The sequence below is a fragment of the Dermacentor silvarum genome, chromosome 1, assembly GCF_013339745.2.
Source record: "Dermacentor silvarum isolate Dsil-2018 chromosome 1, BIME_Dsil_1.4, whole genome shotgun sequence".
In the NCBI taxonomy this organism is placed as follows: Eukaryota; Metazoa; Arthropoda; class Arachnida; order Ixodida; family Ixodidae; genus Dermacentor; species Dermacentor silvarum.
Window position 1 is genome coordinate 150,317,503 of NC_051154.1, and position 12,648 is coordinate 150,330,150.

Genomic DNA, 12,648 nt, shown 5'->3' on the forward strand with positions numbered 1-12,648 from the left:
AGACGTCCACGGCTAGAAAATGTCTTGACCAGGACAGCTATTAGACTTTTGAATTATCCGTTCAAGACATCTTTTAGACATCAAATAGCTGCTTGAGTGTTTCGTGGGTTGTTCCCAGGGATGCGCATACGAAGCAAGCCGCCGTGCAAGCGTTTCCTTTTTTGGAGACTGGCGAAAACTAATTGCCTCTGGTTGGCGATAAGATGAAGGATTAGCTGAAGTTTGTCACACGTTTTGCTTTTCTGACGGGCGCGCAACCACACAGTTTTTTTGAGTGCGCTCACCTACACAGTTTGATTACGCTATGGACGCTGAAGAAATATTAAAATAAGAGCAGGAACCTTTGAGACTTGCGAAATATTCTCATGTGCACATTTTTCTAAGCCTTTGAACTATGTGTATAACAATGCATCAAATTTTTAATTCTTATAAGTTTATTTCCTATTGTTATTGTTGTTATTCATGAATAAACAGTACATATATACCAATGCACAAAATATTTTTACTCACTTTACGGTCACCCTAGAAAAATGACGGTAAATTTTTTTTCTAATTAGGTCCCTCTCATGAATTTAAATCTGCAATAAAAAAAATTTATCCTGGGCAGTCGCATATGGCGAAAAAAAATCAACCTTAAAAGGGTTAAGAGGAGATGCATCTATGACATGGCCGACTTGCTCAAAGTTTTCGATTTTCTAATTTTTTTTCCCGCAATCCTAAGATGTTCCTTTATCACAAAGTGAAATATTTGGAAGAAATACACAGTGGAATTTGAGAAAACTGCTATTTTTTAGCGTGTTGTCTTCAGAATCGGACTTTGGGAAGTTTATTCAACCGCTGATCGCATGGCTCATCGTGGACACAGTGCTGCCATCTTGGTATCGCCGTAAACACGAGAGATTAGAGTTACAGATAGCCACAACACAGCATTTCTCCACACAAAACACACAAAAATAAAAACAACAAAGCGAGCGTGAAAAGGAAAAAACATGCGTCACGATTCATTACTGCAGTCATGTGGCATGCAGGGAGCGCTCCTATTAGTTGACACGAATTTGAATTGCTGCTGTGCTTGTTTCGCACACATTGAGGCAGCAGCGAGCTGCACACTTTGCGCATTCTGAGACTGACATTTCAATCTGCCTAGTTATCTCGAGTTTCAGTCATTGCGGAATCCTAACTGCCGCCTGATGGTAATAAGGAGATGATTGGTGCAGATAAGAGAATCTGTTTACTTTTCTTGGCAGCAGCAAAGCTACTTCGTATCGTGCAATCTGATGGGTGCAAAGGTAGAAAAATTTCGAAATGTCATTGGGCGCTGAAGACAACGGAGGGCGTGGAATACAGAGATAAGGCTACCCATGGAAGTGAATGCCACCAATCTTGCTGACGCGGCAAGACTGGGTTACGTGCGATTTCCGGCTCTTAATAAAGTTACAAGGTGTTCGAAAATGATCGACAAGTTTCATGATCATGCACTAAGCAAACACTTTCTTTTTTTCATGGGAGGGTGTATGTGCAGTGTAGATGTCAAAGCACTCATAAGCAGTGACGTAGGTCGCTCGGGCAACAGGAATGTGAACAGCGCATTGGCACGGCTACTCTGCCGGCCTGACAACAGCCCGTGCTTGTCCCTACCAGTCTACCAGTGCCGACTCGATTGTTTGTATCATCCATCGCGGCATATAAAGTGGTGCGCATTAGAAATTCAGCACATTGTAAGCTAATGGACGTGGGCCGGGACTTTTTAAAAATTCGTATCATGCTGAAATTCATGTCAGGTGTGATCGTATCACCGAGATTCTACCGTAAACATAAAGACATGATTTTTCAGTGCTTCTTGAAGTCCGGGAACTTAGATGACATGCGTTCGTTCAAGACATTCCGTAATAAACTGCCAAGCTATCTGAGGCAAGAGAAAATAAATCATCTTCATAACTTATTCAACGTTGAAACAATGAAATGCACCAACATGGTATGGCAAAAGCTTAACACTGTACTACGATGTAGGCGGCAGAATGACAATGTCATTCAGGAAATTATGCTAAGGGGGCACTAAATAAAAAATTAACTTGAGCTGTACGAGTAAATTAGCCTATACAATACTAAAAAAAGCCACTCTTACTGCAAGAAGACGGTTGGTAAGCCACAAAAGATGGGAAAATGAAAGAATGGTGGTGATGCCCCCTTCAACTTTCACACCAGCTCGCTGCAATATAATAGCTTTTGACGGCATCAGCTTAGGTCTAGAATTTTCTGCTGTTAAATAACTACATTTCATACTATAAAAGAGTCAAAAACTTAACTTTGTAAGTTTCAAGAACTGTTACTGAGTTGCAACTATCAAAATATAAAATATTACCTTCAAATGTGTACCAGCGCTGAAGTTATGGTGCAAAATTTGAAAAATTAACCTTGACCCCCATTTGTCCTCAAATCAACCCATTACCTCAAAAAACATCAAAAATAAAGTTTTGAAAGAATTATTTATCAGTCTGAACTCATTTAGTGTTTCTATCAGGTGCTAAGCATCAGGTGCTTGATTGGTTGCACATTTTAACAATTTATTTGCCGTATTAGTAAATTACACTGGCAGATCACACAGTTTGTGACAGTAACTTAATTGCCTTTGATTTTTGGTGTTGCTTCATTCATCCTAAACTCGTCATTCCATTGTCCTCATGCTGTTGTCATGCCATTGTCGTCATTGCGTCGTCGTCATACAGTCGTTGTCATGCCTTCGTTGTCATGCATTCGTTGTCATACTGTCATCGTGATTCCATCGTGGTCTTTCCATTGTCGTCATTCTAACTGCGACATCCGACTCTCGTCATGCCGTTGTCATCAGCCATCACCATCACACAGTCGTCATCGTCAAGCTGTCCTTTTACCATCGTCATCGTTTCAGTAACGTCATCCCACTGTGGTCATGCCATCAATGTCATAACCCCTTCGTCGATCCATCGACATCATTTCTCGTCATCATTCTATCGTAATCATGCTGTCGTCATGCAATCCTGATTATGCCACCATTGTCATGACATCGCTGCCATTGCGCCGTCAGACAGTCGCTATCATGTCTGTTGTGATATCATCATCATCATACCATTTTGGTCATGCCATCATCGTATTTCAGCTTCGTCATCCTGTTGTCATCATACCATCATTGTCATGCCATCATGTCATTGTCCTCATGTCGCCGTCGTCATGGTGTCGTCGTAATACAGTTCAACCTGCTTATAACGAACCTCCATATAATGAATTCCTGGATATAACAAAGTTTTTCTATTCCCCGCCGTTACTCCACAGAAGCACATGTATTTGAGACCTCTACGTAACGAAGTGGCAGCAGGAGACTCCCTCGAAATAACGAATTTTCCCCCACCGACAACCTAGAGATTTCGCCCTAAATTTTGTCATTTTTGCGCGAGCAGCAACCGGAAGCACCTTTTCCGCCGTGACGGAATGCGAAGCGGCAGCGGCGCGCCTGGCGCACTCGAATTCACGGCGACTGCGGGGCGAGAGCGAGCGCACGTGTGCGTGCGTGTGAGCGTGCACGAGGCGGGCCTGCATCCCTCAACCCGGCGATCTTGCCGCCGCGGGTGTGACTTTTCCCCCTCCCTTCATTCAAACCTGATCCCACCGCTTGCTGCAGCTGGCCAGATCGCCATCGGCATTTCAATATGGCCGCCTCCTACGCACTTCGAGCCTAGCTCCCGTAGCCTGACCATGCGCTGTACTACGTGTGCTTAGGCATTAGTCTACCAATTTAGTTAAACAGCGAATGTTTACAAGTTTCTCAGGCCGATAAAACTACTATCCTTACTTCGTATAGCTGTCTGCTAATTTGCTGTCGCAATCGATGCTTCGCCTTTCGGGTGAAACTGGGAAATAGGACCCGATTTTTACTCCCCAAACTTAATCAAATCGGGTTTATTTTAAATTTTTTTTTTTACCATAAAGAAATGGAGGGAGGCCTGAATAAAAAGTGAAAACTAGTTCACTTGACAAAGGCTCAGGCCCCTGTTTACATGACAGACAGCAGTGGTGACCAGGGGAAAAAAAAAGAAAGAGAAAAATGCACATAAAAAAAGCACATAGTAATACAATTCAGTTGCAATTATTAAAGAAGTGTGACACAGATATAATGAGATGCAAGACAGAATAATACAGTAATATAATGTAATATATCACTGTAATATAAAATTACTACAGTAATATAATGGGATGTAAAAGAAAATATGAAGCACATAATGTAAATCAATGTAATTTCAGACAATTATACAAAATATAGACAATATAAATACAAGGTGTCCTACAGTTGCATAACAAAAAAGCGCATAAAACTTAAAAAAGTATAAAACCCGAAAACGCACAACCCTCGTCATATGTGTATGTTTCAGCTACAGATTGTATGCATCACTTTATTTTGCCAGATTAGTACTTGTACCTTATGGGATACAGGCCCTGTGAAGGTGAGCCTTCAAGTTTTAGCATGTACCCTAGACATCTGTAACTGTTGATGCCAAATAAAAGTTGGTTTGATCTGATTTGAAGTCTTCCTACATGCTGGATGAAGTTGACAAGCCTGCATGCAAAATTTAAGGAGACATACTAGGTTTTTGTGCATCAACGAAAGTGCCAGCAGCTACCCACAGGAGGCCAGGGTTAAAACAAAGAAAGCAGTCAGGTTCTGCCGTAAATACCAAAAGAAGTCATTCATGTGCTTCCCATTTACAAAGATGTGGGCACATAAGAAAGCCACTTTATACGTGTTCTTCGACAATTACAGCAGCAGGAAGGACATTTAGATGGCCGGTCTGAGGCTTAGCTTTTGGCACAATTTTTGTTTTCTTTCAATAAGTGCTTGGAAGAATCCATGAAAGCACCACCTATATTTCTAATGGTCCAGCGTGATGTGATACATCATAGATCATGTAATTAAAGGCCTTCAATAAATGTGTTTGAAACATACACATCATAATCATCATCATCATCAGCCTATATTTATGTCCACTGTAGGACGAAGGCCTCTCCCTGCAATCTCCAATTACCCCTGTCTTGCGCTAGCTGATTCCAACTTGCAGCTGCAAATTTCCTAACTTCATCACCTCACCTAATTTTCTGCCGTCCTCGACTGCGCTTCCCTTCTCTTGGTATCCATTCCGTAACTCTAATGGTCCACCGGGTATCCACCCTACACATTACATGGCCTGCCAAGCTCCATTTTTTTCTCTTAATGTCAATTAGAATATCGGCTATCCCCGTTTGCTCTCTGATCCACACCGCTCTCTTCCTGTCTCTTAACGTTAGGCCTAACATGTTTCATTCCATCGCTTTTTGCGCGGTCCTTAACTTGTTCTCGAGCTTCTTTGTTAACCTCCAAGTATCTGCCCCATATGTTAGCACCGGTAGAATGCAATGATTGTACACTTTTCAACGACAGTGGTAAGCTCCCAGTCAGGATTTACCTATGCCTGCCATATGCACTCCAACCCATTTTTATTCTTCTGTGAATTTCTTACTCATGATCAGGGTCCCCTATGAGTAATTGACCTAGATAAATGCACTCCTGTACAGGCTCTAGAGGCTGACTGGCGATTCTGAATTCTTGTTCTCTTGCCAGACTGTTGAACATTGTCTTCTGCATATTAATCTTCCACCCCACTCATACACTTTCTCGGCTAAGGTCCTCAATTATTTGTTGTAATTCACCCCCATTGTTGCTGAATAGGACAATGTTATCTGCAAACCGAAGGTTGCCGAGATATTCGCTGTCGATCCTCATTCCTAAGCATTCCCAGTCTAAGAGCTTGAATACTTCTAAGCATGCAGTGCATTCTTCTAAGCATTGCAACATACATACCAAGTGCCAACTGCAATAGTGCAGCCTGAGAAAGAAGCAAGGGTGCATGACCCACAGGTGGGTCCCAATGCAGCTGAAGCACACGGTATGGGACTCATCTGTGGGTCATGACACACAGGAATCTTGACCTCTAGAAATACAATAGGGAACATAATAAAAGATAACCCAGCAACTCTTTTATCTCTGCTCTTAGTATGACTATGACTGGAAATTTAGAGAATTTTGCAACAGGCTCCCACCAGGACACCAGTGCCTCATCTAGTCCCTCCCCAAGTTTGTGGCTGGCGAACGCCGTAAAGGTGTCCAGCCCAGGCCTGGCTGGCGTCTCCAATACCTCAGTCAATCTCTGGCCGGTGAAAGTCGACAGCACGTCCGGCTGCTGCCGACATACAAAAGGATTGATGCAGTGCCGAGCTCCATCCCCAAGACATGCTCCAATGTACTCTTCGTGTGCTCATCCTCCTGACTGTACATCGTACCCACTTCACTGGTGAACGCAGTTCGTGTACCTTGAACACTTGCATGAACTTCAACTTTCTTTGTTGTGTGTGCTTTCTGTTTGCTTGCCCTGTGTGCTTTAAATATAGCTTGTTTGCTGTGTGCCTTTACAAGTGGCTTTGTCGCTTTCCTTGACTTTTATCGTGTTTTTATTTATCTAAATAACCTCACTTCAAAGCCACACAGCTTCGTGACACGCATACATCATGAAACACTTCTGATTGAAATTGTGCTGCAAACTTCCATAAAATGGGCAAAATGTTTTAGTAAAATGAGTGGGAAAGTAGACCATTCGGTATTTTTGCTCAGTGTATGTTGTTATATGCAGCGGGTTCACTTCTTTCATTGTTTTTCTCAATGTGTTGCACCAGGCATAATTTTCAAATGGCTTGATAAGTGCTTTTCAAACCTAATATAGATATGAAATAGTTGATGCCTCATAACTGTTGTTCCTGTAGTGAGATTTTGCGCAGAGTCCACATTCTGTAAACTTTAGAAAACTCACTAAAGAATTGAAAATTTGTATTTTATTCTGCAGCTGTGCTCTTTTTATGATTCTGAAGATGTAAGAAATGCGGTGAAATTAAGTTTTATATCAACAGAATTAAATAGCGCTTGAAATGGTTAACCTGTGCAATTTCTTGCTATTTTCCTCCAAGTATATATATATATATTTTTTTCTCCAGTTACAGCCAAGTCAGAAAAGGAGAGGCTCACCTGAAAAGTAGAGAAGGCCAGGTACTCCAAAATTTCTGTTCTGTCAGCTGTTTTGTCCACTTCTTCATCAACCCTGTCAAGTGCCTCTTGCATCCACAATACTGTATGGTAGTGGTCTTCATTGTTATATGACTGCCGGCCCAGCTCAAAGCAATCACCCGCTGTTGATAGGAAAATGCGAAGGCATAAAGTATAGTCAGAACACTGTAGAAAGAAGTATGACTACAAGCAATGTTGAGTAAACATCCCCATCATCATTGGCAGCAGCCTATACAGTCCACTTATGGATAAAAACATCTTCAACATATCTCTAATTACCGCCTGTCCTATGTCAACCAGACTCATCCTACACCTACAGATTTTATTTCATCAACCCATCTAGTCATCTGCCACCTCTCACTGCATTTCATCTGCCCTGTCATCTATTCTGCTACTCTAATAGGCCTCTGGCTATCTGTTATATTGCAGTTTTATATGCTTGAAGAAGCAGACCTGTGAGGTATCATGCTATGAATGCGCATCTGTAAATAGGATTTCAAACAAAAAAATTTGGGCAACAATAATATGACTAAAATTTTAAGGCTAAATTTGTGTAGCCACATGAGCCATTGTAAAATTACTCAAAGAATTCACTGTAGTTTATGGAAGCATTCTAGAGAAATGAGTAAATTTTGTTAGATCAAAAATTTTTGTAAGGTCAAATTTCTAATTAAACAATCTTCTATAATTGACCATATACTTTTAAATTATGACACAAATTGCACTGTAATGGCAGTCCATTTATGAAAGTATAGCCAAACACTTCCTGACCTATGTACAGTGCTCAGCGATTCAAGCATGATACTACTCAGACAGCACGGTGGTTGGCGTAACTTTCTGAGTGTGCTCTTGATATTGCGTTTGAATCGCTGAGCACTCTACACGTACAGCCTCCCGCATTTTTAGCTAGATCGCGCGAGAACACTATAATATGGTCGTACGTCGCCCTGAAGGGAACATCACATTAGACAACTCTTGCACAGGAGAGTGCTTAGTGCACTTGAGAGTACTTCTGCTGATCTCGCTGATTACCACTGCTTAAAGGCGCTAAAATGATGCGTGATGGACGCTCGCGCGATATAGCTAAAAATGCGGGAGGCTGTACCTGGCAATAGCTTGTACAATAGATACTTAAGACATGCTTGCAGCTTGGCTACTGCTATGCCTTTTAGAAAAATAATTGCAGCAGAGAACAAAATTTTCAAGTGAAGGTGATTTAGGGCAGGGTGTCAAACAGGGAGGGGAAACATTTTGTTCTTCGGAAGTTTCGAAGTATTCGGCTTGAACGAATAGCCACATGCGGCAGGGAGAAGGCGTTTTCGGAAGTTTCCGTTTTGGATTCAGTAATACTTTTCCCAATTCAATCCAAACTAAGCCAGTAAAACAGAACTATACTCAGAACAAAGGCATACAAAAACGCATCTCGTCGGCATGGTGGTGTGGTCGATTGCGTTTAGTGGGCGACTCTGTCTCTGCCGCAGCGGCATTTGATCAATCCCAGCCGCCTTGGACCACTCCAGAGAGCACCATGGGGGACTTTCATGCAGCCAGCAATCCGATTTGGAACTTTTTGTAAAGATTTCACCGGGAACCGAAGCTCGATGTCTTCAATGCAAGGCAGTCCTGAAGACCCCGACAAGTACGACAACAACCCTAGCAACGCATTTAAGGAGACACCCGGACTTGCACAAGGACTACCAAGAGAAGCGGGATGCACGCAAAAGGCCATCCAAGCTCAAGGGGGCAAGCAAGGCAAGTGGTCAACAGCCATCCATAGCCGACAGTTTCAAGCCGAAAATGAAAGCGTCGGCCCCAAAAGCCCAACAGATGACAAAAATGATAGCTCGCCTCGTAGCTCGTGGTATGCACCCCTACAACATTGTCGAAGAACCGGGCTTCCTCGTCATGATGAAGTTCGCTATACTGGATTATGCCGTGCCGTCTCGGACAACGTCCTCGAGAGCCATTATTCCAGACCTCTACGCATCAATCAAAGAAAAGGTGAAAAAGAAGCTCGGGGACATTTTTGCAAGCGGAGTGGAGTCGCTTTCAATCCCAACTGATGGTTGGACATTGCGGGCAAATGACAGCTACGTTTGTGTAACTTGTCACGTCATGGACAGTGACTTCGTGCAACACGTGCATGCATTGGCTTGCACGAAGATGACAGACTCTCACACTGCAGCAAACCTGGAGCTATTTATCGCAGGTGTCATCGAGGAGTGGGAACTTCTAGCCCACGATACTGTGCCGATCTTCGTCGTTGCAGATAATGGAAGAAACTTTACTTCTGCAGTAGTGCGGTCATCCTAGAATGGTGTGCGGCGTTTCTGACACACCCTTCAGTTGTGTGTCAGTGATACCAAAAGAGAAGTGTCAGGGTTTTTGCAGCTCTGTGTTAAAGCCAGAGCGATTGTGGCTAGATACAAACGGAGTGCCAAGGCCCGAGGACGGCTTTAGGAGATTCAGAGAAACATGCAGCTGGACCCTCTTGAGGTTATACAAGACATCCCGACGCGATGGAACAGTGAGCATGCCATGATGGCCAGGGTCGTGAAGCTCCATACGGTCATCACTATAGAACTTTCAGAATCTGACGCAGTTCCAAACTTGAACGCAAGTGAGTGGAAGCTTATGAATGCAGCAGTGCAAGTCTTAAAGCCACTTGACCATGCCACAACTGAACTGTCTGGGGACAGATATCCCACGCTGTTACAAGTCATTCCCCTGTTGCAGTGTATCGAGGTGGTTCTAGCTGAACATGTTTCCCAAGGTGGTGAGGCAGCATTGCTTGCCTCAAGCCTTTTGCGTAGCATCAAGACGAGGTTCCCTGATATCAAGATGTCATGCCTTCCTGCATTGGTAATGCTGGTCGATCATAGATACAAAGATGTCTGTTATGCTGAATGACCCGCAAAGCAATGGGCGTCCACTCTACTCACAACGGCAGCAGAAGAGACTCTGCCAGTTGATCAACATAGTACAGTAAAAGCTCGATGACACGAATCTCACGGTGTCACGAAAAATATTCGTATTAGCCGAAATTCGTATCATCGAAACACAATTAAAACTACTGTCGAATCTCGATAATTCGAACTCGAAGGGGCCCGAAAATTTGTTCGAATTGAAAGGACGTATTTTTGAAGTATTCGTGCACCATAGCACGATGCACGAACGGTGCGAGTCGTGAAATATCGCAGCGCGCAAACGCATAGCAAGCGCGGGCCACGAAACTGCCCACGCCGGCTAACGGTCGCTTCCCGATAACGAAGAAAACAAAGCTTCAGGGAGCGAGCGGGCGGCGCCGGCACACGGGTGCGCGCGCGGAGACCGTCGAAGGTGAGGGAGGAGGGCGGCAGGGAAGCCGATTTGGCATCTTCAACTCCGCCGCTTCGGTGGCTCCCCTCGCCCTCCCTATTCAACTCCCTCGTAGCTCTCTCATCTTCGACTCCGTGCGCACATCTCCGTGCGCGCCCGCCGCCGTGCTGGCGCCAGCTTATTTTAGCCGCCCCCTGAAGTTTCGTTTTCTGCCGTTATCGGGAAGCGAGCGTTTGCGGGCGTGGCAGTTTCGTTGGCCCGACTGTGCCTCCGCCGCTGCTTCCCTCTGCGCTGCTGCCGCAGCGTGCAAGGTCAACATGTGACTAGAAAATAGAGAAGGGTTCACTGCCATTTTATCCGCGTGGCTGAGACGTCGGCACTATTGTGTGCTAGAATACGGTTGTCTAGAACACTCTAGTCGGCACGTACACGCTTGTTCCGGCGCGATGCAGAAACGGCGACCTTGCAATTTGAGAGAGAGTGAAATTTCCGCCGCGTTTTTTTTTTTTTTTCTCCATTCCTTCGCGCGCGGCATTGAGGGGTCTCTCCTGAGATTTTGCTCTATGGCGGTGTCGGAGCAATGCCGGTCGGAGGCGCCGCCGCGTGATTTGGCGCGCTGCTAAGAGCATTGTCGGTGCGCGGTATGTTCGAAATAAGCGCGTTCGAATTCGCTTGCTTCGCGTTGACGTTGAACGAAAGCACGTTTTTCATGATAGTCTCGCTGTGCAACAATTGTGCTCAGTGTTGACGTTGTGAGGCCTAGCTCCTTAGCCAACTCCGTCCGCTTCCTCTTGGGATCCTCATCGACCTTTCGAAGAATGTCTAATTTCTCTTTAAAGGAGAGCGCTTTCCGCTTGCGAGACATAGCTCGCTGCGACTAGGCAAAATGGCGCAAACACGAAGAACGCGGCCCGAAGCGCAGCAGCCACTCCATCTGACGGCTCGCAGAAAAGAAGTACAAAAGCGCCACCGCTTCAAACTCTTCGCGCCCAGTCGCGGAGTCCGCTCTGTCCGGCGCTGCGCCTCCGCACCAAAAGAGAAGGAGAGAAAGCGCGTGACTGCGCGCTGTTCTCTTTCGCGGCCGTCGGTGGGGCGGCGTTTATTCGTATCAACCGACGCAGGCTGAAAATCGATTCGTAACAACCGTTCTCTAGCACGTTGCAAAGTAATGGGGCTCGGCCGGGACCACAGAAAAATTCGTATCATCCGGAAATTCGTATTAGCCGTGATTGTATCATCGAGCTTTTACTGTACATCAACAAGTGAGAACAGCACCTGCTCTGCAGACCCATGAGGGGACTCTGTGTGGAGTGCTTTTACATACTTAAGTTCGTGTGCACATCATCAATCAAGCCGTACAATCTCGGATGAGGTTGCTGGGTACTTGAAGTCCCCCCTTCTTTCCCGGTCCGAAGACCCCCTTGTGTGGTGGAAATGCAAGGGCAGCCACCTTTACCCAACCCTGGTTGCAGCTGCCTGTAGGTATCTTTCGACACCAGCCACCCAGACAAGAAGTCAAAGGCTTTTTTCCACTGCAGGAGCCGTTGTAAGCTGCAGAAGGGAGCATCTCAAAACCCAGCATGTGGAACAGCTAGTGTTTTCGCGCGAAAATTTGCAGATTTTTGTAAATAATCAAGTTGTTTACTTTCCTTAATAAATCCCAGACCTTAGCCCTCTGCCGTTTTTTTTTTCTTTACTTGCTACTATTCAAAGTATTCACTCCTAACCAAAAAAGCACTATTTGCACAAGCCTAGTAAAATACCATGTACAGTTGTATATAAAACCCTTTTCTGATCTCTCTGGACCTCTCCTTCTCCGGGCACCTGGCACGGCACCATCCATAGAACCTTTGCGGCCGCTTGGACCCTCGGACTTCGCAACACCAGTTAGGTCAGTGTGAAGGTGGCATTTTCGGCACCAAAGAAGTCAAACCGTCTGTGTTGGCTAACTCACTCTGACTGTGAAAAGCCGAGAGGGTGCCAAAGAAGTACCACAACTAATTCGGGCCCAGCACAGAAGAATTGGTCTACAGCATACCACTATCGTGTGCAACGTAAACTACACACCGGCCAGACAGCGGCCAGACGGGCCGGTGTGTAAATGACCGGCTAAGAGAAAACAAACAAAATGTCGCATGTTACAGAGATGGGCGTCTGCCAATACATTGAAATGACTAGTTGCTCACTGCTTTTTTCAAACTGCACATAAT

General features: G+C 44.8%; 1 protein-coding gene across 7 annotated transcripts in view; it reads right to left on the bottom strand.

The window, feature by feature from the left end:
• Positions 1–12,648, bottom strand: part of LOC119436231 (prolyl 4-hydroxylase subunit alpha-1) — a 404,330-nt gene that overhangs the window by 375,734 nt on the left and 15,948 nt on the right. For all 7 annotated transcript variants that reach the window (XR_007463565.1, XM_037703025.2, XM_037703023.2 and 4 more), the window contains exon 5: positions 7,082–7,242. Coding sequence is in view for 6 of the 7 variants with exons in the window: in XM_037703025.2 (XP_037558953.1) it covers positions 7,082–7,242 (161 nt within the window). In the remaining variant the exon portion in view is untranslated. The remainder of the gene's footprint in view (positions 1–7,081; positions 7,243–12,648) is intronic.